This window comes from Prunus dulcis, chromosome 6 (assembly GCF_902201215.1).
Source record: "Prunus dulcis chromosome 6, ALMONDv2, whole genome shotgun sequence".
Lineage (NCBI taxonomy): Eukaryota > Viridiplantae > Streptophyta > Magnoliopsida > Rosales > Rosaceae > Prunus > Prunus dulcis.
Genome location: NC_047655.1, coordinates 7,419,895 through 7,447,722, shown reverse-complemented (window position 1 = coordinate 7,447,722; position 27,828 = coordinate 7,419,895). Strand labels below are relative to the sequence as shown.

The 27,828-nt window shown below is 36.7% G+C and overlaps 3 protein-coding genes and 1 long non-coding RNA gene across 7 annotated transcripts; all 4 read left to right on the top strand.

The window, feature by feature from the left end:
- The first annotated feature begins 593 nt into the window (after positions 1-593).
- Positions 594-8,042, top strand: LOC117632541 (receptor-like serine/threonine-protein kinase NCRK). Of its 3 annotated transcripts, none has more exons than XM_034366045.1 (10): positions 594-826; positions 3,465-3,543; positions 3,874-3,993; positions 4,458-4,568; positions 5,023-5,295; positions 5,551-5,786; positions 5,885-6,181; positions 6,381-6,617; positions 6,904-7,131; positions 7,442-8,042. In XM_034366045.1, the coding sequence occupies exons 2-10, from the start codon at positions 3,474-3,476 to the stop codon at positions 7,706-7,708; spliced, it is 1,839 nt and encodes a 612-aa protein (XP_034221936.1). In that variant the 5' UTR covers positions 594-826; positions 3,465-3,473; the 3' UTR covers positions 7,709-8,042. The 3 variants fall into 3 exon arrangements, with proteins under 3 accessions (XP_034221936.1, XP_034221939.1, XP_034221937.1); XM_034366048.1 differs by having other exon boundaries at positions 602-826; positions 5,023-5,289; XM_034366046.1 differs by lacking the exon at positions 594-826 and adding an exon at positions 1,656-2,186.
- A 1,213-nt stretch (positions 8,043-9,255) lies between these two features.
- On the top strand, positions 9,256-9,895 carry LOC117632496. The gene is made up of 2 exons (XR_004586476.1): positions 9,256-9,491; positions 9,584-9,895. It is a non-coding gene; the product is annotated as an uncharacterized LOC117632496 (long non-coding RNA).
- Positions 9,896-18,553: 8,658 nt separating this feature from the next.
- Positions 18,554-22,475, top strand: LOC117632211 (exosome complex component RRP41-like). The gene is made up of 7 exons (XM_034365638.1): positions 18,554-18,869; positions 19,781-19,859; positions 20,107-20,209; positions 20,295-20,415; positions 21,054-21,142; positions 21,970-22,119; positions 22,307-22,475. The coding sequence occupies exons 1-7, from the start codon at positions 18,728-18,730 to the stop codon at positions 22,394-22,396; spliced, it is 774 nt and encodes a 257-aa protein (XP_034221529.1). The 5' UTR covers positions 18,554-18,727; the 3' UTR covers positions 22,397-22,475.
- Positions 22,435-27,185, top strand: LOC117632209 (exosome complex component RRP41-like). Of its 2 annotated transcripts, XM_034365636.1 has the most exons (7): positions 22,435-23,138; positions 23,997-24,075; positions 24,318-24,420; positions 24,518-24,638; positions 25,878-25,966; positions 26,456-26,605; positions 27,011-27,185. In XM_034365636.1, exons 1-7 carry the CDS (start codon positions 23,003-23,005, stop codon positions 27,116-27,118), a joined length of 786 nt encoding a protein of 261 aa, XP_034221527.1. In that variant the 5' UTR covers positions 22,435-23,002; the 3' UTR covers positions 27,119-27,185. The 2 variants fall into 2 exon arrangements, with proteins under 2 accessions (XP_034221527.1, XP_034221528.1); XM_034365637.1 differs by lacking the exon at positions 23,997-24,075 and having other exon boundaries at positions 23,012-23,138.
- Positions 27,186-27,828: the final 643 nt, after the last annotated feature.

Below are 27,828 nucleotides of genomic sequence, written 5' to 3'. Positions count from 1 at the left end.
TCCTTTGGGGCTTTGCTTAAGGTTCGGTTTGTTTAGCCGAGCTGTGGTCTGGAGTGAAAATCCATCTTTCAAGGCTTGGGATTGTGTTTCTGAGCATGTAATTTTGTGTTTCTTCTGTGAAAATTCAAAATTAAAGTGATTGGTCTAAAACACAAAGTGATGAAAATTAACTTTTCATTATAAAAATATAAACATATCACAAATTCACAATGATATTCTACTTTCCTTTATTTTGTGAACAATATTCTACATCTTTAAAATCATCATTCCGAGATTATAAAATAATAATTAAAAAAGATATTCATCATTTCGAGGATAAGTGACTGGTAAGATCTGAGCCCCACATGGACTGCCACGTAAGACTTGAATTCTTTTCATAAGGAAAATAAATAAATAACACTATTAGTGGGTCCCACGGAGGACCACCTCCGAAAGCGAGAGGGCCCCACCTCAGCGCTACAGCATCAGCTCTCATTATTATGCGTCCCTCTCACCGAAACTCTCACTCACTCTCATCTCTTCAGCTGAAGAAGAGGCATTTCGAGCTTCTAACCCACTGAAAATCTGAAAATGGAGGCTCTCTCTCTCTCTCTCTCTCTCTCTCTCTCTCTCTCACATAAAATTTCTCCAATATGACTGTTGAAGCTAATGTAAATCGGATCCGAATCGCAGTGAGAAATGCCTAAGCTCAAAAAGCCGTCTCAGTTTTTCAAAAGTGCTTCTTCAGCTGTTGTTCTTTTCTGGCTTCTCTAGCACCGCCGAGGAGACAACACAGAGTCACAGTCTCACAGAAGCCATATTTGTCGATAAATTCTATTCATTCAAGGTAAAATCCGAAATATCACTTCCCGCGGTTTTTTGGTTGGTTCCCTGCTTTTTAGCTTTTTGATTTTCTTCAGTACGGATCTGGTAGACTAATTCTAGCTTGCGGCTGAAGAGGAAACCGCTGCTTATTTGGACACTATTGTAGTTAAGGCCATTATCATGGGCACTTTAGTAATTAAGTATAATAGTGATGAACCCATTATTATTATTTTTTTTCTTTTTGTTGAAGTCAATGCCACGTCATTATTAGGTTGCATTACATCCCATTTTTCCTCCAAAGCTTTGATCTTTTCTAGTTAGGTTACATATATACCAAATCTAGGGAAAATTTCCTACCCCTCATGTGCTCTCTCACAATATAACATAGAAATAGAAGATTACCCAACAAATCAAACCCAAATTTTTTGAATTTCGTTTGTTTATATTTGAATTTGGAACTTGGTTTGATTTTGATTTAACAAATGAAAAGTTAAGATGCCATATGCTAGGGTTGGTGACCAGAAGTTTACAAAAGTTTTGATTTTGGGAAAAAAATTTGGTTGGTGAAGAGGCTTTGTAGTATTTCTCAACTGTTGTGTATGTCATACTGTCACCCATTCACGTTGTCCTATTAAGCCTGGCTCATTACGACCCATTACTGGGCCCACCTCCGACAGCCGACAGATACGTGGGGCCCAATGTGACGTCAGAGGTTTGGTCGCTTTACGGACCCAACAATACAATGTATGTCTGATATCTGTCTTTGAAGCGAAGTCTATATAAACTTATAACCGTTATTTCCCAAAATGATTTAAAAAGCAAAGTTTTTTAAAATTTTTAACCGTTGGGTGTCTGAATTTTTGAAAAGTTTAGAAAGTTCAATTATTGAATGACCCACGTTTCTATGACACTTAAAAAAGTAAACAGATTTTGGGGTTTCAATCTATAATGTGGATTAGATATAGCTACAGCTGAGGGGTCTCTTTCTGATTTGCAGAAGGGTAGCTCTCAGATAGGTGGATGATGGGCTTGTTTTGAGCCATTTTCCTTATTTCTCAATCGTTTTTTCAAGAACCCCGTTGGTCTCTTTCCCCTGTATTTTCTGTCACCTGGTCCTTTCTGCATTGTCCATTTTCTAGATTCACACCATCATTTCTGATGGGTTTGCGTACATTAGACTTATCCGGTATTTGTTATATTGGGTTTGCTAAGCTCCAATTTGCTTACTTATACTCATGTTTAGACTCTGAGGGAGTAGATTAGGGGCATCAATTTTCACCATTTTGAGAGCTTTGAGCTGGATGCTTGTTACTATTCACTTTGTACTTTGTTAAGACTCAAGCTCATAGTTTGCGTTCTGCTGTTGTTCTTTACCTTATCAGGTGTGTTGATTGTCCTTAATTTTCTAAGTTTCTGCTTTCTTTCTATTTAAAAGCAATGTCAGTTTTCTACTTTTTTTCTTTTGACCAAATAAAGAAGCAACGTGTTGTGTAGTTACTTTGAAGAAAGTATAATTTTGTTTGGGGAGGCAGTTTAAAAGAGCTATTAGTTTAAAATACGACATGTAGGACTGCTAGAAGAAGTACTGCATTGATGATAGATGGGGGCAGTGGGCTCGTTCGTTGGGCCAATTTCTGCTTGGTCCCCAACCGGCCAAGCCTTGAATTTTCCATCTTTGATTTATTTTGATGTAACTATACTGCAGTCACAGCTTTTGATAACTAATGCACTGTGGTTGTCTTAATGGTCATTTCTGCATTTATGTTTATAGTTGTGTATAATTATCAGACTGGGTAAAGCTATTTGTAACCGTGAGTCAGCAATTATTTTGTGGGGTTGTTTAATCCAAAATTTTGTGTTGAAAACTTGACAATACCCTGAGCTGGTGTAGACGGACTTCATGTTATACTGTTTTATCTTGCTTGAATATAGAGTACAGTAGATTGCAATCACTTGTTAGCTTCAAATTTGTTGGCCAACCATGAATTTAGCCAATCCTACCTGCCATATTTTACCTTTATATGCTTGGCTAACTTTCTATTGTTTTTGTTCAAGATGTTTTGTGCATTTCAGATTCATGAGAATATCATGTCTAAACTCTGGTCTGAGTTTAGTGTCTTTCTCTTCCCTGGAATCTTTTAAAATTATTATTTTTCTAATATAAAGGTTTTGAATCATAGTTGAAATTTTCTAATTGTATAATTTCACATTGTTGTCATCATCTTGGTTTCCTTTCATTCATGGAAAAAAAACTTTAACAAAATTATTTTAAAATCATATTAGAAATTTGTTTGAATGTCTATGGTTGTGTTCAAACTTCCAGAGGGTTTCAGACCAAAGACGTTTGAAGAGTAAACCTTTTTCCTCCCCAACCTAATGAAGGTTTATTATCGTGATATATATATATATATATATTTTTTTTTCCTGCTTTGGTATATTGAGACTTCTATGCGATTAGATTCTTAACAATATATTGAGTTTTTTGTAAAATACAAAAGTTGTCATAGCTGCTGTTCATATTTACACCATCGTTATGAGAATCATTTTTAGTCGCTCCTTACCTGATTGTTCCTTTTATGTCTTCCATCAGCAAGATCTGAAAATGTGTTCTTAGTCTTTATTCTTATTTTACACGTGATTTTCATTTTTATAATGTTCAGGTAGAGTAAATGAAGTTCCAAGTGGAAGTTGCCCTTGCTTGCGTCATAAGCTTGATCTGGATTCAGCAAAGCCTTTGTGGTTAGTAGTATTGATTTTCTTGTTATTGATATATTTATAAAAAAGGTTATTGATATTGCAATTCCTTACTCTGGTGCATTGCATCGACAGGCTTCTGGAGTCTTTATTTGGCTTATTTCCTTGCCTTGAAAACTGTAATTAAGCATGTTGATTTGTGATATGTGATACCTATACTTTTACAACAGCCAAATAAGCAGCAATTAGTGTTTCCCTTTTTTACAGGGCCTTGAGCTTTTCCATATTAGATAAGGTTATCCATGAAATTTCTTCATAGTATCAATATCGTTTAAATAATATCTGTGAATTTTATTTTCCGAATTATTGTGGCAGATGAGGTTTCCAGTACTTCTAATGCAACAGACTGGACATGCAGATGCTCTTTGTCATATCAAGGAAACCAGAGCTACACTCTAGAACCTTACTGTTCAGCATCCTGTAATTGCAGTCAGGGTATGCCGCTGATCTTTATGGTATAATTACCCAAAATCTTTCCACTTCTTTTGATATAACATTTCTGCTGATAAACGTTTAACAAATTGTTCATTCTGTCATCGCTTCATGTCTGTCTGTGTTTAGTGCTCATGAATGCACTTTCATAATTTTTTATTTATTTTTAAAAAATACTAATTTTTATGTATATAGAAGATTCTTCAGATGTTGTTCAAATTGAAAGAATAAGGGCTTTGAAGAACCAATTTATTTTTGTGCTCAATGTTTAGGTAGAATGTCTTTTGAAGCTGATTTCATAAATCAAGAAATACTTTAAATCCTTGCTTTTTGCAAGTTCATTGTGGTGATTAAGAAATATCCTTTTTCTTTCCCCGGTTGGTCTATTCTTATATACCTTCTTTTTTGTGATGAGGATGACCTTATATGGTATATGACATGCTAAACTGAATTTGCTTCTGATATAGATGCTGGAAGTAGTACTAGATGGACGTGTATATGTGCTGCTGATCAGCTTCCTAAAGTGGCTGCTGACAGTCATGATACTAATTGTTTTACGGCCTGCAATTGCACTTATGGTACTCTCTCTCTCTCTCTCTCTCTCTCTAGCACACGTACACACACTCACACCCACGAATGTTTCTTTTAAATAACTCTATAATTATAAGTTGTCACCTTACCAGAAAAATTAAACATAATTTTATTTCAACTGATACACTTTACAGAGAATAATGGTAAATCATGCTATTCTTTAAAAGCTGATTGCTTTTTGTGACCATGGATTTTGGATTACTGTGAGAATCCCATTGACGCACATCCCATGTTTTGTTATATCTCTGACTTATTTATTGATCCATAACTTGTTTTAAATAGAAAGAAATCACTCCAGATATTCTTGTTTACACACATCCCACGTTGTGCTATATCTTTTTGACTTTTAAGTATTGATGCGCCAATAATATGTTCCGTATAGACGTTGCTTGTTTATCTGAAGTCATTTGATTGTTCTGCCTTTTTATTGCTTCTTAACAGGATCTCTCAATGCAGCAAAATCTTCAAAAAACCACATTCCAAGCAAAGTTGTTGTGATTATTCTTTTGGTATGTGTCATACTGACAACTCTTGCTTTTCTTGCCTCGGTGGCATGCTACTTCTGTCGAAGGAACAAGTTCCCTATTCAACCACCATTATTTTCATCAGACAAGGAAACAAGTTGCAACAGTGCTACCAACTTAATTAGCCATAAGAGTTCCTCAGTGTTTGAGACCAAAATTAATATGGATTCGCCCATCAATAAAGGTACAGGTAATTTAGTCTGAGGATTTTTTTTTAAAAAAAATTTATAACAAAGCATGTTTTCTTAATCTTTATATGTCTGTTCATCTTTCAACCAAAAGAAAAGAACAATATACCTGTTCATTTCTTAATTCATACCTTTAAACCCGATCTGCTTTTTATTTGTATATTTTTCTTTGTGTTTCTCCCAACATGTGCTTTTAGTTTTCTCCATATTGAGCTTTGGCATGGGAATTACTATAACTATTCTGTTTCCATTCACAGGGTGCTTTACCTCTTGCTTATTTAAGAGCAAAATACGAGCTACACCTGGAGCAATTATTCAATTTTCGTACTTTGAACTGGAAAGTGCTACCGATAAGTTTTCAAATTCCAATCTAATAGGACTTGGTGGAAGTAGCTATGTATATCGTGGTCAGCTCAAAGGTGGCAGAATCGTGGCAGTTAAGCGTCTAAAAGCTCAGCAAGGGCCTGATTCGGACTCTGTCTTTATAACAGAGGTAATACCTCATCCTGCAGTGAGTTTGCCGAAATATATCAAGATCCTGTTGGTTTCTTAATAGAAGAAATAAGTTTACTAATCTGTTCTTTTCCTCAGATTGAAATGTTATCCAGACTTCATCATTATCATGTGGTGCCTTTGCTTGGCTACTGCTTTGAAACCCATGGAAAAAATGCTGAGAGACTATTGGTATTTGAATACATGAATAATGGTAACCTAAGAGATTGTTTGGATGGAGATGAAGGAAAAAACATGGATTGGGGTACTCGAGTTGCAATTGCCATTGGAGCTGCAAGAGGTTTGGAATATCTCCATGAAGCAGCTGCTCCAAGAATTCTACATAGAGATGTCAAATCCACAAACATTCTTCTGGATGAAAATTGGCAAGCAAAAGTAAGATTTGGTTATTTGAGACTTCCATTGAAATCCTCAATTCTATGAAGAAAGAAGAGGAAGAAATATATATTGGCACTGGATTTAGCTACAAACACAGTTTAATTTGCTGTTAGGAACTCAAAGATAAGTCTAATTTTGTAGTGCATATTTGGCACACATCTCTTATTTTTAAAGTACTTTTATATGTACTGTGCAGATAACTGATCTTGGTATGGCAAAACGCTTGAAAGCCGATGGTCTCCCTAGCGCTTCTAGTTCTCCAGCAAGAATGCAGGGGACTTTTGGTTATTTTGCACCAGAGTATGCGATTGTTGGAAGAGCTTCTCTTAAGTCAGATGTTTTCAGTTTTGGTGTAGTTCTTCTTGAGCTTATCACTGGTCGGAAGCCCATTCACAAATCAAGCAGCAAGGGAGAAGAAAGCCTTGTCATATGGGTAAGGAACCTCTTACCATCATGCATGTTGTTGCATGGTAGTTTTCCTTTTATTACCAAAAGTCTAAATTTCCCAAATACACTTTGCATGTTTGCTAAGTTTCAAGGGTGGCCCCCTACAACTTGAGGCCCTAGGAAAAAAGTACATATGGTGCCCTGTAGGTTTTGAATAACTAATATAAATAATGTAAACTTCATCTGAAATATTAACATGAATCAGTTCAAGAAAAAATCGATGGGGTAATAAAAATATAAAAATTGATGTAGCATTTTTGTCTTTGTTTTAGGCTACACCTCGTTTACAGGATAGTAGGCGAGTAATCACAGAGTTGGCCGATCCAGATCTGGCTGGAAACTTCCCAGAAGAAGAGATGCAGATAATGGCTTTCTTAGCAAAAGAATGCCTATTGTTGGATCCTGATGCTAGACCAAACATGAGTGAGGTCGTCCAAATCCTGTCAACTATTGTCCCAGAGAGATCTAAAAGGAGAAACTTTCCTGTGAATCTTTTTCAGGTAATTATTTTTCATCAACCATGTCCTAATTCGTAGTACGTAGTGCTGAGATTTTACACGTCTCTCTGGTTGATAAGTCATCCATTTTCTGCTGTAGTCTTGTAAAAACCGTAGGAAGGTAAACTAATTTTCTCCTTTACTGTTCTTTTACTTGTAATTACATTAAATCTAAATTTTGATAAATCATTTACTTGATCAGTAAACAGTCAACTTTTTAACTTTTCATGTGTCCTCTGGAGGTCATCTCCTCATAATGTACAATTTTAAACAATAAAAATAAAGACCTGATCTGAGTACTCATTCTGGACAGCACATGGGCACGGATGGTCATAAAGATGCTGAGGAACTAAGGCGAGCCAGATCCAGTAAAGGTTCAGTTCGGTGTTCACTGCCACTAGATATTGATCGTAATCTCTGCGCCGAAAGACGTACAGACACTGTTTCAGATAACTATATGGAGAGATTGATCCTCTTGACTTCAAACGCTAGGAGTTGGCGGGCCTCTGATGATGAGACAGTGGACTTAACGGAACCCAGGTTCGAGTCATTTTGCCTAGCAAATGCCAAGCCCCTATGACAAAAAACAAAAATACGCAACTTGAGTGAATCTAGCGTTGGTAACATGGATATGGTACCAGCTTACTTCTTCAATATTGGTTGCTCAGAGAAGTCATGAGGAAGCAAGCAGGTTTGTGAAGACTTGTTCCTCTCTACACTTTTTTTCTTTGGAGAAGATTAGGGAAGAAAAATCATAGGATATTATTCTCTGATCATACAAATTAGTTTGTTGTATTCATGTATGTTCTTTGGTTGTTGTACAGAACATAAATCATAGAAAATTATGTTAGAAGATGAAACGGATGGTATGCTGCTTGTAATTCCAGTCATGCGAAAGTATAGTTTTGGAAGTACCATGGTTCAATTTACATTTATATAATCAGCAAGGTAGAGAAGAAAAACATGGAATGCTTGGCATAACAGTCAGCTCTGTTCACAATTTAATCATTCTTTTTTCTCACATCAATCAAGTCAACCCCATAATTGCTCTCACATGGTCACTAGAACATTTTTCTATGCCCGTAATTATAGCAGTCTGGTCAAACACACTAAGAGCATCTCCAGCGACATCACTACTCCCTTATTCCTAGTCATTTTAGCGAAAAAGAAGGAAAAACTACCCTCCAGTAGAGTCGCTACCTCTCGCTATTTTGGAGATTGCTATTTTGGCTCGCAACATGTAGTGAGGGGGAGAGAGAAATTCAGGTTCGTCAACTGAAAGCTGCGCAAGAGAGAGAGAGAGAGAAGAAAAAGCTGGAAGAGAGAGAGGGAAAGAGAGAAGAAAAAGAAAGGTAGGGTGGGGTGGAGACAATTAGGTTTTGGGTTCATTTTTTTAAAATTTTTTAATGAATTTAAAATAATAAAATATTTGAAGTTAGTTAGAATAGAGAGCATTGCTAGAGAAACCAACTTTTAAGTGGTTAGCTATTTTAGCTAGAATTTAGGTAAAATTTGGAGAGTCTCCTGGAGATGCTCTAAACAATTAGATTTGAGAGAAACACTGAAAACTAAAATGAGGGAAGGAACTCTTGTGATAGATTATGTATGGAAAATGATTTTTCATTTGAACACTCTAAAGATCCTTGTAGCACAAATCTCTAATATGTCTCAATAAGATTGAAACTTTACTTCCTAGTCCCAAATTTAAAGGGAAATGCGAAGAGGAAAAGACAAGAATGTGGCGCTCAATTAATGGCCGAAAATAGCAAGCACTTTACTTGTATTGCCAACCATTGATGCAAGTATGTCCCACTCCATTAATGGCTGAAAGTCACTCACATGCGTGGGCAATTCCAAGCACTTTTCGGTAATTTTTACAACTAATTGAATGCAAAAAATTATGCCAATTTCCTTCAAGTTTTTAGCCTAGACTGGACAGTCTATCCTTAATTGCGTAGGAATATTCTGTCCATCTGTGGTACAAGATCCACTGAAACTTGACTGATTTATCATGCATGTCCAAAAAAATGTTGTTAGTTTTGGTAAGTTCGTCCATTAGCAAGGAGTAGTTTGTCCAGAGCACACTTAAACTTCCATGTGTTGTTAGTTGGGCAACATCATACAAAGCCTTGGAACTTCCTTTGAATGGTTGTTGGGGGCTGTGTATGACTTGGGGATAGCATGCTGTGTTGGATCACAGATATAAATATATATAAATATACACTTTTCTTTAGACTAGTCCCCTCACCTGCCAATTACCTGCCAGAGATGGATCCGCCACCACCGCCTAACTCGCCGCTGCTGGCCCCAGCCCCGGCCCCGGCTCCTCCTCCCTATGATCAAGGAGGATGCTTAGAATTATTGTAAGACTTTTTCACTTCAATGTTCTGGAAGCTGAGCTTTGACAATCTTTTTTTCTTGAATTTTCAATTTTAATTTGGTTCTCATTCTGCAGTTTGTGGATGCTGTGCTGCTGCGGGCTATGTAGATGCTGCTGCCCTCCACTCTTCGAGCCTGGTCCTCCTCCACCCTAATGCTGCATTTTTTTCCCTATTAAGCCCACTTTGTGTGTTCGTTTTGTGTGGGAGGTAGAGTCTAGTATTTATTTGATATCGATATTCCAATTTGGCTAAATGGTCTTCTATGTTAGCACATTTATAGGTGTTCTTGAATATCTCTGTATTTTGTACGTCACTCCTGCAGTTTGTAACGTTGTAAATTTTATCATTGTTCCTGCTCAACTAGTGCCAACGATTTGGCTTCTTTAGATGTCTTTTTCTACTATTTTTCATTTTTATCTTTTGGAAAAAGGAGAATGGATGTTTTCTTTTTTTCCCCAGAAAATGGAAACACCGTCACATTTCCAGAAACAGACTTAATTTGGTGTATCAAAAATGAAATATGTTATGACAGATAGGAAATTTGTTTGCAATAGTCTCGGCTAAAAGCCAGAAAAACCAAAAAAGAAAAAAAGATTCAGCCCAATTGTCTTGGCTGAAAGCCAGAAGAACACCAAAAATTAGAAAAACAAACTATGACCAGAAAAACACAGCCAAATGGTGCATGAAAAATGAAATGTGTGTTATGGCTGATAGAAAATTTATTTGCAATGATCTTGGCTGCAAGGACTGGCAAGGGCAGAACTAGAAATTTTTCGATGAGTGGGCTAGCTAAAAATTTTAGCTTAAAATTTAATGATATTTTTTAACTTACAATTTCTATATTTTTTTTCTAGAAATGAAAGCATATATTAAATTATATAAATCATGCTAGTTCATAGCCCTATGAACTAATTTTCAATAAATTTAGCATAAAAAGAATACAAATTAAATGCAACAAAAGGGCTAACACAAGAATAATGGAGAAAACCACAAAACATACTTTAGAAAAAGAGTTCTGCTAAATGAACCTTAAAATTAACTGAGTACACCCTATGATCTAAGTACACCCTAATATTTTAATTAAAATATAAAATTAACTAAGCACACCCTATAAAACTACCAAAAATACCCCTGATACACCCTAATACTTGTAGCATTATTTTATAGTTGATTTTCAGCTTGATTTTTTTAATAGTGTTTATAAATCTTTGACTTTTCATATGGATTTATGTTCTACTAAAACTGTTGACACTTTTTGTCACACCCCAGACCGGCTCCGCCGCAACGCGATATTGTCCGCTTTGGGCCTGGCTACGTTCTCACCAGCCCGCACGGTTTTGTTTCTGGGAGCTCACGGAACAACTTCCCAGGGTGGTCACCCATCCTGGGATTGCTCCAGCCTTCCACTCGCTTAACTTCGGAGTTCCTAAGAATCCGAAGTCAGTGAGCTCCCAAAAGGCCTCGCGTTAGATGGATGCGAGGTGTGCCATATATAGCACGTCACCCCCTATCCGTTTGGTCGATGTGGGATCTCACACTTTTTTTAAAATTTTAATTTCTTGCAATCACAACATCTTTCATTAAAAACACAATAGGACAAGCAATCTCTTGATTAGGGTTGAATATGGTTAGTAGGGTGTACTTATTAAAATTATATTTGTTTCACAATTCCATATATCCTTTTTGGTCATTTTATATTATGGTAAATCAGTAATTCAATATATACTTTTATAGTAGAGTGTACTCAGTTAATTTTATGGTTTGTTTAGCAGCACTCTAGAAAAATAATATTTCTCAATTATTGAATTTATTTATTAATTTATTATATGTTTTCATAGAAATAGTGGGTCAACCACCAAAAAGCCCACAAAACGAGGGCCCTAACAGAAATGGCAAGTTGGTGGGCTATTTAATTTTGTTTTTTCTTATTCAAAAAGCTTCTTAGACTACAGCCCAATGTAGCCTTATATTGTATGTAGTTCCATCCATGCTTGGCTAAAAGCCAAAAGAACACAAAAAATTAGGGACTCGGATTCTCTATTTTGATTTTCTCTATCATTATTTGCTTGACTTTTGTCTTTCACAGGCCACCTCATTAACATTTAATCTAAGAGCTCGTTTGGTAAGCGGGATTGTCATGAACTAGACTAAATATTAGAATTGTCTTGAATTAGCTTGGCTTTGCATAAGCTGGATAAGACTTGTACTGTGTTTGGTATGCGACTGGACGAGGACAAAATTTTTTGACTTTTTTATTTTTAATTTTAAAAAAAAGGCAAGTTGATTTATTTGTTTTGTTTTTTTAACTTTTCTTCTTTCGTTCCTCTGCAACTTCATCTTCTTCTTCCAACCTGCGACTACATCTTTTTCTTCTCCCTCCTCTCTCCTTCTCCACTTCTTCTCAATCTATTTGTCTCTCTGCTTCTTAATTGAAAATTTTATATTCTCTCATTTTCCTATTTCACTATTTCTCTCTTCACCCTCCTCTTTCTTCAATAGCCACATGCCCAAACCCCACAATCTAAATTTGGGAATTTGCTTCTTTGAGGAGGCTTCTGTCTAGGTGGATTCTTTGATGATGAATTGCTTGATGGTTAGCTATTGTTTTGTGAGATTCTTCCCCAATTTCATAAAAAGAAAAAGCGATTTGAATTAATTGATTTATTTCCTCCATTTGGGTTTTGTAGCAGACTTAGAGAGAGAGAGAGAGAGAGAGAGAGAGAGAGAGAGAGAGAGAGAGAGCAGCTGACATGGATGAGGGTTGGAGGCCATGGCTGTGACGAGGTGTGTGCTTAGGTGGGAGGTGATGGTTGTGACGAGGTGTGTGGTGGGGTGGGAACTGATGGCAAAGACGAAGGCGTGGAGAGGGGAGGAAGTCGCGAGCAATGAGGTAGGGATTATTTGTCCCCCCCCCCTTGACAGACGGGTCTCACTAAGCCTAGTTAAGAAGGTGTAATTGGTGGGCCCCAAATTATTAATCACATTTATAACTAGAACCATATGACACAAACATGGGATAATTTTTTATCCAAGCCAGTCCAAGTTAGGGAGGTGTACCAAATGAACCCTAAAGGACTTCAAAATTGACACATCATTCTTCAAACAAAAAAGAAAAACAATACCCTAACCCAACTAACATCAAACTTAACATCGGCTGACAGGACCCGACCCAATTTCCACTTTGGAATTCGAGCCAAGTCCTGTGCGTGTCCGACACCTGGCGAAGGTCGGGCACAAAAGACCTTTTTACCCTTCTTACTTCAATTCCTCTTTAAAATTTCCTTAGACTTCTGCCGAAAATTCGGCAGAGTCTCTCCTGTATTTTTGACTAATCCCAAAAATTTTCACCTGTCAAACAATTTCAAATATTTCCTCCCAACTACCAGAATGTTTCCAGTAATCAATTTCAACTCTAATCACTAAATTTTCAACTAGATATCCGAGCGTTTTCTAGGTCCTTCAGGGTTGTGAGGATTTCTTACAACATTATACCTGGCTTTGAGGCACGGAAGCTATGAGTGGCCCGGTGGTGGATCCCGCGTACTTCTACGGCCTGGGGGCGAAAAACAAGTTTTAAACTGTGAGTGGACAAAAATGAAGTTCTTAAGAACAAGTCAGAATATAATACCCCCGTTTTGAAATAACTAAGGATATATATATATATCAATAATTTAACTATATCTTAATATAAGAGATTCTATAAGCATGAATCAGTATGCTGATGCATAAACTTACATAATCGATCAGATATATAAAAATATCACTGCCTGGAGAAATCAAAGAACTGGCATAACTGAATAAAAATACAAAAATATAAATGTGCAATTACTGAGAAACCAATATAAAATGGCTGAAAATCATCCTTGAATAAAAGAAAACTCAAAATCCTTTGAAAATACCACCTATTTGTACCCCTGTTATATCCGTCAATTCCCTGGCAGGTCTCAGGCGCCACACAGTCCACCCGAGCCGCAAACTGGCGAAATCAGGGGACTATGATCAGCCTGTCCCGCCGGCAGATTCCTCGATGACACCAAGTCAGCTCGAGTCGCCCTGGCAGGATGCAGGGGACCGTAGTCAGCCTGATCCGCAATCCTGGCAGGTCTCGGGGACACAGAGTCAGCCGAGCCGCAATCCTGGCAGGTCTCGGGACACCAAGTTTGCCGAGCCGCAAATCCTGGCACTCACGGTCCGAGCGTCCCCGAAACTCGTGAGGCAAAGTCGAGTGCACTGACATAAACTGAAATCGGGCCGGATGTCCGTAGACATCGGCCCAACTCTGGGTAATCACCAAAGAAAATGGGTACGAGGTGGGTTTAAAATAAATTCCTTTAGAAAAAGAAAATCTCATTAATAACTGAAATCTCAAATTGTGCTGCTATTTCAACTGATTCCAATCTCAAACTCTGTTTCTATAACTGGTAAATAAGCAGCACAGATTTATAAAACTATTACTGTACTAATCATGTTCAAAACCACAATCAAGTTTACTCAAGATCAAATAAAGAACTTTATTCAAATAAACTCATTTATAAAACTCATTTATATAAAATCAATATAAAATCACTTATGAAATCTTACTTATAGAAAGTTCTCTATATAACTCATTTATATAAAATAATTCGTGAAAGAAAGTCCACTCACAGATGGTCCGAGCTAAATTGACCATTTGAAGGTTTCTCCTGCTGGTCGGCTGGACCTCTGATGCCTGATTATCCATGAATAATAAATTAATAAACTGTTGAATAAAAGAATTTCAATTAAACACCCTGCCCCCGGCTCCTAGAAATACGTGCGTTCAAATCCAAGTTACTCCTGAACCCATATTAGCCTTTTCAGACACTTGGACCAGTTTTAAAAGGTCCGATGCTCAACTAAGCGATACACTGCCCGATCGGCCGACCCGGGACCCCGTGGGTCCACGATCTCTGATGGCCAATCTGGGCTTCCCTGAGGGTTCCTTACAAAGAGGGAACCATGTTCTGCGAATTTGGCTTGAAATGGACGGTCGGATTAGCTAAAATTGCGTTATCGCTTAAAATCCAAACCCTAGCCCCAGGGTTCGCGATTCCGGAGTATCCGGGACTCCGATTCGCAATCCGTCAAATCCTACGTGCTCCTGAAATCACGTAGACCGACATATCCAAAATTCAGCGCGATCCAACGATTACACGACACTGCACCCACGGATCGCGCGATATGGAAAATCCGTTCGAGGCTCAAACGGATTCCGAATCGAGATCCGCGAAATCCCACGCGCTCGTGACGACACGAGGACCTCAAAACTGGCCAGAGCCATGCCACCACCTGGCCCACGCGCCGCCACACGCTCGGGCAGATCGGGTGTCCAAAGCGATTTGGGTGCGCCGAAAAATCTTGGAACCGAGACTCCAAACTCCTACCCTAGGTAAAACACCCCATTTGGAGTCACTTTTGTTCTTGGACCACCCCCAAAAAATGGCCGGAAATGGTAGTTTCGAGCGGCCGAAGTTTCGGCCAGATTTCAATTCGAAAATCGAACCCCTTAGAGCTAAAATCGATCGAAGCCCATACAACCATCAGCTAGAACGTGTAAAATAGCTGAGAAACCATACCTTACTCGATAGATTTGGTGGAGAAACGGAGGAGAAATCTGAACTGGAAGTTCGAACTGCACCGTCGGCTTCAATGGCGGATTCCGGCCGATTCCGACCACGGAAGCGGAGGAGGTGGGTCGGGAAATGTCGGCCGTCGTGTGCTGGTTCGTTTGGCACCGGTCTCGGAGATCAGCACCAAGCAGGGTGGCCGGTGCGACGTCGGGAAGGGAAGAAGGTCGCAGGCGGGGATAGCTTCGGGAGGAGAGAGAGAGAGCTGACGGGGGAGAGGAGAGAGAGAGATATATAAATCTGACTTTTTGACCAAATTACCGTTTTGCCCTTCGCAGTTTTTAGACCATAACTTCTTCGTTACGACTCCGATTCAGGTCTACTTCGTGTCTACGAACTCCTTTCGCCGCGCTCTACGCAATGGCGTAAGCGAAATTCCCAAATTCTTTCTCGATCAAAAAGTCAAATTTTCCCCCATTAAAATATGCGAGGGCAAACTTGTCTTTTTGCAAGAAGATATTTTCCTTACTTTTTAGATATTTTCTTCTTTTTTAGATATTTTGTTTTGGGTTCTTACATCGGCTCCCCCTTAGCACGTCTTCTTCCTGCCTCTGCCCCCAAAAATTTTATCTCCCACCAAGCTTTCTTTTCTTCAAAATTCTGCAATCACAATCCCTTTTCTTTCCTATATCAAAATAAAATATATATATATATCTTTTTATATCCATTGATTCGAGAAAATAACCATAACTCATTAGTCAGTAGACCTTACAAAACAATCCCAATATACAGGTCTTGAAACATAATTCCTCTTTTATCCAGGAAAACAGGGAAGGAAATTTTTTTTCTTCAACCACCCTCGTCACATCAAAGGATATGGGGAAATAAGTTTGCTTTTTGTTCTTTTGATAGATGGGAACATGACCTACAATGGGATTTCCATGGATATATGTAAGATCCCATCTTGCCACGCCTTTAAGCAGGACGAAGAAGAATAAAGAAAACGAGGACTTCTACAAACAGAAAGAAAAAAAAAATCTATTTTACATAAAATAGTTGAGAGATTTTTTCTTTATGGATCCATCTTGTCCATATAGTTCATTCCATTGAAGGAGCTCCTTCATATTTGTCCACTCTAAGGACACACTTGAGCATACTTGGTAGCATCGAGTTCAATATTAACAATATTAAACAACCAAAGCTCTATCACTAAACAAACGCTGCAACAACTAGAATGGATTGTGATTATAGACATGAAGAAGGAAGAAAAAGGAAGAAGAAAGGGATAGGACGTTAAGTTTGACGTTAGTTGGTTTAGGTTATTATTTTTCTTTTTTAATTAGGAGTAAATTGGGTTTTTCCTTGAAGAATGATGTGTCAATTTTTAAGTCCCTTAGATTAAATTTTAATGAGGTGGCATGTGGAGAACAAAAGTAAAGCAAATCATAATAGAGAAAATCATAACAGATGATCCGGATCCAAAAATCAGACCAATGGTCTAATTACTAGACTTTAGTACAAACGGGCCCTAGGCCGTGCTACCTACGACTAGTAGATCATCTTAGAAAACTGCACTAATTGGAAGGGATAGGTGTGTGTCAAAACTGTGAACTCCCATGTCAAAATTGAAGCTCAGCTTTGTCAAGTTATCCGCCACCATATTGCCGACCCTATGCGTGTCAAGAATCCAACACAAACAAAACTCAAAACTAATAAAACTAACTAATTGGTATATAGTATATCGCCAATGTAACAGAAACTAAAAGTTAAAACACTTAACTCCCAATAAAAATCAAGTCAAATTCATCATATATATTGCACCAAAGAGTAAGAAGATGCCTGATGAAACGAATACTCTCACAACCATATTGATAATTAAATTAGAAATGGAAACAACCATCACATTTGCAGAAAATATGCTTAATTTGGTGCATAAAAAATGCATAATTTATTTGCAATGGCTTCGGATGAGATCCAGAAAAACACAAAAAATAAGCTCAAAGCTATAAACCGCTCTAGTCCCTGTCAGGGGCGGAGGAAGCTAAGGCAGGGGGGTCCTATGCCCCCTTTCAATTTTATTGAGGCCTTTGTTTTCTTAACACAATTACCAATCTTTTATCAAATTTAATTGAGGGCCTTTTTATGTTTTTTTTCCTCTCTTTTCACTATTATTACTATCCTTTTTATATCTATTTTTGTCTTATTTTGACTCTAAATTTTGTAGTAATAAACTATAATTGGAATTTCTTAGTGTGTATTTAACAAAGTACATGAAATTTGAATCAATATCTTCTGCTAGCATTAATGATGAGTAGATAGTTCATGTAATATGTAAAATAATAGAGTATAATAATCAAATTTAGGGATTAATATGTGAGGTGTCCCCTCTATACAAAGTTTCTAGCTCCGCCACTGGTCCCTGTTCCTTTGATTCGGTTAGGTGCTAATTGGGTAGCTTCGCAGGTTAAAAAGGGGTTGTGCGCTGAAGCGTGGGTCAATAGACCTCCAATCGCCCTGATCTTCATTTTGTCCCTCGATGGTTTGCTTTGCCCTCCGCCTGTATCAACTCAATCCTGAGACGGTCCTTTGCAGTTTTTTTGGCAGTTATCCGCCATCTATGTAATTGGTGCTATTAAAGTTTGATTGGCCATGGTGGGGATGATGTTATTTTATATACCCCAATTTCAATTTGAGATCAATGCTTTCCCAAAAATATAGTTTACTCCAATATCTCGATTAAGCCACGTTACTCTGATATGCCATAAAGTATTTGGACAATAGTGGAATTATTTGTTAATACTAAGTTTTTATTGATGTATATAGGTCACAACAAATGTACACAAACCTCCATAAGAAAACAGATATCCAGATATCCATTATAAAATATTTCCTACACAAGGTTTTCATGAGTTCAGAAGATATCATAAACTTCTAACCCGAAAAAAAGTCACAGAAAATTTGTTCAAATACTAAACTCACGAAGAGTTCTCATGAAGTTGATTGCAAGTTAATTAAATAGGACATTAAAGTAATTGAATACAATGAAATCTAAGTTAAGATGGATAAGATGATCGTCATCTGAAACATTGCGTGTTTGCTAACGGCTAAAGATGGACGTAAAAATTCAGATTATTATTATTATTATTATTATTATAAAAGGATTTGCATATAGAATTCCTAGGTGTCCCAATGATAAGCTTGGGTGCATATAGAATCCTTAAAAAGCAAACTACTAATTCTACACATGCATCATGTGGAGGCAATTATTGCTGAAAAAATTAGTGGGAGAAAAATATGGGTGAATTTTTTTATTTATATTTAGTGTTACTTATTTCTTTTTTTTCTTTTTTAAAAATAATAAATTTGATATGCAAGTGTAATTATGAATATAATTGAAAATTTTATTTAAAAAATGATGACAAGCTTTTAAACTATGTAGTCCAATGGGCCTTCCATAAAAGCCCAAAATAAAACAAACACGTGGCAAAGGTTCTCTAGGTCCGATCCATTTATCAGGAGACCACAAGTATCCGAAACGCACCGTATAGGAGGGACAACGACAAGTAAGGACACGGAAAAGCTCGAAGCAGCAGCCAGCACACACACAGAGAAGAAGAAGAGTAGTCGCCGCCAATGGCCGGAAAAGGTGGAGCAGCTCTGAGCACGTACTCTCCGTCTCCGACGACCCAGAAAACCAAATCACGCATCTTCGGAAACGACGACGTCGATTGGGTTCGATCCGATGGCCGTGAATTCCACCAATGCAGACCTGCCTGTAAGTTTTTTTTTTTTTCTGTTCATCTAATACAAATTTCATATATTTACTCTTGTTTTTCATTGTGTGTGTGTGTGTTTTTTTTTTTGTGGGTTGGTTTTAATTTGATGGTCTGCAGAATGTGGTTTCTATTGCTTATGTGTGTAAAAAATGGGGGAATTCAGTTGGTTAATCAGATCAAGTGAGAGTTTTGCTCTTGTTTCTCGTCTTATACTGTAATGTGGCAAGTGGGTTTTCAATATTTTCATTGTTGGATGCAAAGAATTGTGCTTTGATGCAATTGCTTTTGGACTCTTTAGTGAATGCATGAATGTGTTTTAGTTTGATTTAAACTTCATCAACTGTATAAAGCTTAATTTCTTACAAATTACTATATAACGCTTGATGTTGTTTGGCTTTCATTAGTCTGTTATATTGGTTGGTATGGTTGGAATATCCATTTCCGTTAATGAGTATATGGGATTCAAAAAACAATTTCGTTCTGTAATCAAATTTACTTGTACTCATTTAAAGCACATCTATGAATGTATGCTTCCTTGCGCCCAATGACATGCCATTTTTTGTGAGGTCTTGGTTTATAATATGTGTATTCTGCTTGGTTTGGTTTATGTTATGCATGCCTATATGTTGTTCAAATCCTGAATTGAATTCCAATAATCTCTCTACTCTTAAGAACTATATACAGAATGTTAGTTTTTGACCTTGTACATTCTACCTTATCCATTCTGACCTAGAGATGGTCCGTCTAAACGTTTAAGCTGGTAGATGTTAAAAAATGAATGCTTATAGAAAATTCCAGGGGCTTGTACAGATCCTTGTTGTCATTTATAAATTCTCTTTATTGTAATTTCATTGTATGGTTACATCATGACTTTCATAAAATAAACTCAAAAGTTTTGGGTTAATGACAGTTTTCAAGACTGGTGCTGTAAATGCTGCTGCAGGATCTGCTTATGCAGAATTTGGAAATACCAAAGTCATTGTTTCTGTGTGAGTAAATCTTTTGGATGTTCGTACTCTCTCTCACTTTTGTTCTTCTAACTGAATGTCTATCATGAAAATCCATGATCATGTCGAACATTATTGGTATTATTGATAGAGTTGCTTTTTCACTATTTTTAATTATTTTTATTTTAGTTATATATTGATTCAGGTAAGCATATTACCATATAATTTTGGATCCAAAGATATATGCAACGGAGCATGTTTTACATTTTATTTTTCTCGGTTGATTTAGATTTGGGCCAAGAGAGAGTAAGAAGGCAATGATGTACAGTGATATAGGACGTTTAAATTGCAATGTCGGCTATACAACTTTTGCTACTCCAGTTCGTGGACAGGTATATGACCTTGTGTTGATGTATCTTCTGTACCACTTTTCTTATTGAAATCATTGTAATTAATATTTGAACTCCTCTTTTTTAGGGGTCAGACCACAAAGAGTTTTCTTCAATGCTTCATAAAGCTTTGGAGGGTGCAATAATATTGGAAACTTTTCCAAAGACTACAGTGGATGTTTTTGCATTGGTGTTGGAATCTGGGGGCAGTAAGTTTTCAATTAGTTTTAAAATGCAAACTTCTTTACTTTTCAGCTGTTGCAAGAAGGAAATAGAATGAAGAAAAGGAAGGACCAGAAATGACAGAGAAGGGAATTTAAATTGGAACAAATAGATTATTTTCCTGCTATGTGAATGTTGATGCTTTTATTCGGTGCTGCTGCTTCCAGTGATTATGTTAACAAATCTTGTACAAGAATTTTGCCACTAACAAGAAACTTAAATAAAGGTGTTGTGTTTGTCCATGACTTCCTTGGACTCAAGTTGGGACACTATGGATTTGTTCTTAGGGTAGAATTTTAATGTTGGTTTTGGTGAGAGATAATTATCTCTTACTTAGCTGACATGTAATGGACACAATGAGTTACAGAACTTTCTTTGTGTGAGAAAGAGGGTGATACTGTAAGAAGTAAACTTGATCATAACCAATTATAGTAAACAGATAAATCACTTTTGGAATAGAAGGGAGATATAAGGATTGATTTTAATGTTATAGTCTTATTTGGTGCATTTGTGCCTTTGATTATTATTTTTATTTGTGCCATATAATTCCTGATATATTTAAGTGAATGCAAGACAATAATAATGCTTTTTTGAATGTTGATGAGTTTTTTCATTTTTGTTGCAGGTGATCTTCCTGTAGTGATATCATGTGCTAGCCTTGCCCTAGCAGATGCAGGGATAATGATGTATGACCTTGTTACCTCAGTTTCTGTGGTATGCTTCGACTTTTCAACTCTCTTGATAATCAAGCTTAAAGCAAGAATTTTGGTTATTCTATCTCTTACCTTGTTTCAAGTTTCCTTTACCTTTTTTTTTAAATAAATAAAATAAGAACTTGTCATGCAAACGTGATGTTTGTACGCGAAAGGCCCAGTTCAGAATAGGCAGAGAATTGAGACTTCGAAAACTTGATCACATGACGCTGTACATAACGCAAAATCTGATTGTTGATCATCATATTGTATTTGTTCCGTTCTTTTGGGTAGTTGACTAAATGTCAAGTTTACTGATTAGTTGTCTCACTTTTGTTTCTTATTCTCACATAGTACTGTAAGTTTTATTTTGGAGAAGAAATCTGATGATTAATTCATACTGCACTTTCTCCTTAAATATCCAATTGATAAGTATTGTGTGTGCATGCACACGCCCATGTGAATGTATGTAGATCTGCCATTTTATCAAATGTTGAACTTATTAATTGTTGTAAATTAAATACCATAACCATATTAACACTTATTTCATGGTTTCTTGGAACATCTTTCTTCTTTTCGGTACTGCATGGTTTAAAGTCTGGTAAACTCTCTCTTTAAACTCATTGCTTGTAAGAAAGATGGTTGCCATTTAAATGTTTATAGCATGGGGGCAGTTTGTTGTACGTTCTACTGTCAGCTATCATTTAGCACAAATTTGTGGAAGTTCTATAGGTTTGTCTTCTTTAGATTTACAAACAAATTTGTGTGCCGTAGTGACTTCCATGTCAGAGTTGTTTCATTTCATTTTCGATTTTTTCATTCACTTATCCCATTTGTGGTCGTGCCTAGTCTGGTCTCGGAAAGAACCTTGTCATTGATCCTATTTTGGAGGAGGAAAGCTATCAAGATGGAAGCCTAATGCTTACTTGTATGCCTTCTCGCTACGAGGTCACTCAGCTAACTATTACTGGGGAATGGTCAACCCCAAAAATTAATGAGGTATGACAGTCAGCCGATTTGTTCCTTGAAATATTGTATGTTGTTCATCAAAGAATGTTATCTACCTTTTGACTATAATGTTTACGTACGAGAATGCCAAAAGAAAAAAAAGTAGCATTCCACAATAACTCTGCTTTTGATATGGTTCGGATGAGGCTTGTGATGCTAACATAGTTTTTACGAGCAGGGAATGCAAATATGCTTGGATGCCTGCTCAAAACTTGCAGTAGTCATGAGGGCGTGCTTGAAAGGACCTGATTCTACCTTAGAAGAATAGTATAAAAGTTTTGGCTAATTGTACATGATAACGACTTTAACATTTGATTCTTCTCAATTATCGTCTTCTCCAATATCAAGATTGAGTCCCATTAGTTTGATGTGCTATAATGTTCTTAGACAATAGTGAAATAGTTTGTTATTGTTAATCACCAATTTTCAGATTATAAGGTTATACAATTTTGGCACATCCAATTGTTTAAATTCAATAAAGAAAATTTAAAAATAAGAAAGGGGAGTGTTTTCAGCTCCATGACCAGTTGACGTGAAATTAAATTTTGAAAGTCATCAAAGACGGCAGAGAGTTGAAGATTTAACAATGTTTTTTTCTTCTTAATCATAATACTCAATTATTTTTCTTCCTAATCATAGTTTTCTCCAATTTCTCAATTGACTCTCATCACTTTGATGTGTTATAATGTTTTGAGACAATAGTGAAATCATTTCTCAATACTAAATTCTACTGATGTATAGGTCACATCATATATAAAGAAAACAAACTAAATTTGGATGATGCGATGTCCACACTAAAAACATTTTCCACAAACTATTCATGCGTTAGCAGAGCACACAGACAAAAGAGAGGGAATTTTGATTGTCGCCGCCAATGGCCGGGAAAGCTGGAGCAACTCCGAGCACGTACTCGCCGTCTCCGACGACCCACAAGACTAAATCACTAAGCTTTGGAAACGACGACGTTCTCCGACCCGATGACCGTGAATGGCACCAATGCAGACCTGCCTGTAAGCCTTTTTTTTCTTCTCTTAATCTAATATAAATTTCCTTCCCTTACTCTTGTTCTTCTTTTTGGGGTTCCATTCTTTCGTTTTCTTTGTTTTTTGCTGTGGGTTGGTTGTAATTTGATGATGTACGGAATGTGGTTTCTGTTGCTTTTGCATGTCAAGCTACTCAATTGGTTAACCAGCTCAAGTGAGATTTTTCCTCTTGTTTCTGGTCTTATATTTTAATGTGGCAAGTGGGTTTTCATTGTTTTGGGTGCAAAGACCTGTGCTTTGCTGCATTTGCTTTTGGTCTCGTTACTGAATCAGTCACAAACACAAGCGTCGAATGCGTTTTAGTTTGGTCTCCTGCAATATACTGCTTGGTGTTGTTGAGTTTTCATGAACGTGTTTTTGTTCTGTAATCAAATGTACTTGTACTTGGGTAAACCTATTATAAGCGTATGTATAGTCTACTTGAATCATGTGGATTAGGAGAGAAAGAGAAATAGTAATGCGTGTTTGGAGTTTGAAATCGTGCTTTCAATACGCTAAAAATGATGTGGAACAACCTTCTTTTGTAGCATGGCCTTTTGATTTCCAATGCATGCCTATATGTTGTTCAAAACTTAAATTGAATTCTAGGATATGATCTCTTTACAGAAATGAGCTTTTGGACCTTGTTCATGCTGCCTTATACATTCTAACTTAATACTTTTAAGCTGGTTAACCTGGTTGATGTTCAAAAAATGATGCTTGCAGACAAGTCAACGGGATTGTAGAGATCCTTGCTTTGATTTATAATTTTTTACTGGCTGTAATGCCATTGTATGCTTACATTATGGCTTTCATAAGAAAAACTCAAGGTTGTGTTAATGACAGTTTTCCAGATTGGTGTTGTAGCTGCTACTGCTGGATCTGCTTATGCAGATTTTGGAAGCACCAAGGTCATTGTTTCTGTGTGAGTGTATCTTTTTGAAATTCACTCTCTCTCTGGCTTCTAGTTCTTCTAAGGGAATGTCTATCATAAATCCATGACCATGGCGAACATTCTTGTTATTATTTGATAGAATTGCTTTTTCACTGTTTGCACTCTTTTTTGTTGTTATATATTGATTCAAGTAAGTAATACCCTGTAATTTTGGATGCAAAGATATATGCAACAACGAATGCTTTACATTTTATTTGTCTTGGTTGGTTTAGGTTTGGGCCAAGAGAGAGTAAGAAGGCAATGATGTACAGTGATATAGGACGTTTAAGTTGCCATGTCAGCTATACAACTTTTGCTACCCCAGTTCGTGGACAGGTATATGACCTTGTGCTAATGTACCTCCTAATCCTTCTTTTTAATCACGTTTCTTATTGAAATCCTTGTAACTAATATTTGAACTCCCCTCTTTTAGGGGTCGGACCACAAAGAGTTTTCTTCAATGCTTCATAAAGCTTTGGAGGGTGCAATAATATTGGAAACTTTCCCCAAGACTACTGTGGATGTTTTTGCATTGGTGTTGGAATCTGGGGGCAGTAAGTATTCAATTAGTTTTAACATGTAAACTTCTGTTCTTTCGGGTATTGCTAGTTTAGGTCGAGTACAGAAATAGAATGAAGAAAAGGAAAGACAAGAAATACAGAAGAGACAAATTAAATTAGAACAATTAAGATTACACTCCTTCTATGTCAATGTATATGTTTGTGTTCAAATGTTGCTGCTTCCAGTGAATATGTACTGCTTTTCACTTAGATTTCTATAACATACAAGAATCTTTCCACTAACAAGACACATAAATACAAAGGTACCTGCATTTGTCCATGACTCATGGTGTCCACACAGGCACCTTTTTTTGGTATTTCTTGGACCCATGTTTGGCCCAGTAAGGGTTTGTTCTTTGGGGCAAATATAATTGTTGGACAATTACCTGTTACTTAGCTCACATGCTGATATATAATTGACACTTAATTAGTTACATAACTTTCTTTGTGTTGGGATGAGTGTGATAATGTAGTTATATAGAAAAAGATGTATAATTGATCATGAGCAATTGTAGTAATACAGAAGTCCTTTTGGGAATAGAAGGGAGATATAAAGATGATTTTGATGTTGTAGAAGTATTTGTGCAATTATGCTATTGATTAATTGACTGTGTCTTTGTTTGTGGAGGGGCGGAAATAGAATGAAGAAAAGTTTTTTTTTTTTAAATGACAGAGTAGGGAATTCCAATTGGAAAAAATACATTATTCACCTGCTATGTCAAAGTGTATGTCTTTGTTCAAGTGGTGCTGCTTTCAGTGATTGTGTTAACTACTTTTCGCTTAGATTTTCTCCTGTGTACAAGAATCTGGCCACTAACAAGACACTTAAATTCAAAGGTGCTGCATTTTTCCATTACTCATGATGTCCACCGTGACATTTTTGTTTTGTGCACCATAGATTTGTTCTTGGGGGAAAATTTGAATGTTGGACCATCTCTAGCTGACATGTAATCGACACAATGAGTTATGTAACTTTCTGTGTTAGAAAGAGTGTGATGATGTAATTATATAAAAAGAGAACTGTACTTGATCTAACCAATTATAGTAAACGGAGAAGTCATTTTTGGAATAGAAGGGAGATATAAGGATGATTTCAATGTTGTATTATCGATGCATTTGTGCCTTTAATTTTTTTCTTTGTTTGTGCATTATAAATCCTAATATATTGAACTGAATGCGAGGCAGTAATATTGCTTTTGTGCATGTTGATAAGCCCTTTCCTTTTGGTTGCAGGTGATCTTCCTGTAGTGATATCATGTGCTAGCCTTGCCCTAGCAGATGCAGGGATAATGATGTATGACCTTGTTACGTCAGTTTCAGTGGTATGCATCTGGACTAGACATGTGCCCTTTTTAACTCTCTCTTGATAATCAAGCTTAAAACAAAGATTTTGGTTATTATATCTCTTACCTTATTTCAAGGTTTCCTTTATACCCCTTTGTCAAATTCGTGTGTCATTGTATCATGCAAACATGATGTCTGCGCTTGAATAGCCCGGTACAAAATATGCAGAGAATTGAGACTTTGAAAACTTGAGGACATTACACCATAGATAACACATATGATTGTTGATCATCATACTTGCTTTTGCCTAGTTGACTAAATAACAAGATTACTCCCAAGTTGTCTCCCTTTTATTTTTATTCTCCCATATACTGTAAGCTTTTATTTTGGAGAAGAAATCTTAGGATTAATTCCTACGGCACTTTTCCTTAAATATCCAATTGGTCTCTTGTGCAAATGTATCAAGTTGTTTCTTTTCATTTTTTATTATTTTGTTCACTTATGGTTTTTCTGTTTGTGGTGCCTAGTCTTATTTGGGAAAGAACCTTGTCCTTGATCCTACTTTGGAGGAGGAAAGCCACCAAGATGGAAGCTTAATACTTACTTGTATGCCTTCTCGCGACGAGGTCACTCAACTAACCATTACCGGGGAATGGTCTACCCCAAAAATTAATGAGGTATGCGCTCAATTGATTTATACCTTGTTCTATCATTTGTTGTTTTTAAAAAAGAATTTTATCTACTTCCTAACCATTATTTTTGCAAGGGATAATCTAAACAAGTAGCATTAAGTGTACATCCAAGGTCATCTTTGAGTTCCAGTTTGGTTGGTTGTTCTTGCATGCACATTTTTGCGGGTTTGATGCAAAGATGATCTTTTCTAGTTGATAAAACCTTTTAATTTGAAGTCAACTAGGTGGATATGCTTGTCAAAATTGGTTTTGTAGACCGAGGATTTTTTCATACAACTCTTTGTTAAACTCCATAGGAAGGTCCTTTCACTATCTATTGGTGGCATGTTTCTTATATGGTTTGACAAAGATAGCTGGGGCTTATGATACTAACATAGTTTTTGCAAACAGGGAATGAAGATTTGTATGGATGCCTGCTCAAAGTTTTCACAGATCATGAAGTCATGCTTGAAAGGACTTGATTCTGCTTTGGAAGAAGAGGATAGTAATGTTGATTAGGTATTATCATTATTTTTGTATTACATGAATCAAATTTTGACTATATAGGAGAAAGATTTAATCCTGAGTTATCTGAGAGCTTTTTGTTAGTGTTGGGCCAGATTTTTCTTGTATATTACTTCATCTAGTCTTAAATTTAGCTGTTTTTCCAACTTTGATTGGCAGTCCATGGTACATCACATCATATAGCAGCACTTCCTGATTTGATTAGGCCCCTCCTTTTATAACTGCACAATGACATCGTATAGGATCCTCTTCTTTGGCCATCCTTTTTCTTTCTCCCATATTACTGTTGTGTACTGAAATGTTATTATCTAATGGTGAAGTTTCTTTTGTGTTCATATCAATGATAACTCCTCTCTTCTTACTCTGCACCCTCAGTAACCTTGAAGTTGGTATAAGAGAGGAAATAACTCAATCTAGTAACTCTGAAGTTACTCTGCACCTTATGCCTTGAAGTAACCTTGAACTCGAGGGAAAACTCTAGGCAAAACTCTAGGCACACCAATGTGACCCACAATTCGTGCATTGGTTAATTCAAGGTTCCGTAGGCTCAACAAAATTGACTGACTACTGTTTGAGTTTACAGTTCATCCCTCAGTCGACAAACCAATCAAACTCAATCTAGTAAATCTAGTTGTGAAGATGGTTGGCCCTTGATAGATTCCAAATTTCTCATATCCTTTTACTTTTGTTGTAAGTTTCATTCT

Bases quoted from the DNA above. Each gene is read 5' to 3' on its own strand.
- LOC117632211 (XM_034365638.1), top strand. From the start codon at position 18,728: ATGGCCGGAAAAGGTGGAGCAGCTCTGAGCACGTACTCTCCGTCTCCG. The intron at 18,870-19,780 runs GTAAGTTTTTTT...GGTTAATGACAG, and splicing joins CCACCAATGCAGACCTGCCT to TTTTCAAGACTGGTGCTGTA. The intron at 22,120-22,306 runs GTATGACAGTCA...TTTTACGAGCAG, and splicing joins CAACCCCAAAAATTAATGAG to GGAATGCAAATATGCTTGGA.
- LOC117632209 (XM_034365636.1), top strand. From the start codon at position 23,003: ATGGCCGGGAAAGCTGGAGCAACTCCGAGCACGTACTCGCCGTCTCCG. The intron at 24,421-24,517 runs GTATATGACCTT...CCCCTCTTTTAG, and splicing joins CTACCCCAGTTCGTGGACAG to GGGTCGGACCACAAAGAGTT. The intron at 25,967-26,455 runs GTATGCATCTGG...TGTGGTGCCTAG, and splicing joins TTGTTACGTCAGTTTCAGTG to TCTTATTTGGGAAAGAACCT.
- LOC117632541 (XM_034366045.1), top strand. From the start codon at position 3,474: ATGAAGTTCCAAGTGGAAGTTGCCCTTGCTTGCGTCATAAGCTTGATC. The intron at 3,994-4,457 runs GTATGCCGCTGA...CTTCTGATATAG, and splicing joins ATCCTGTAATTGCAGTCAGG to ATGCTGGAAGTAGTACTAGA. The intron at 4,569-5,022 runs GTACTCTCTCTC...GCTTCTTAACAG, and splicing joins GGCCTGCAATTGCACTTATG to GATCTCTCAATGCAGCAAAA.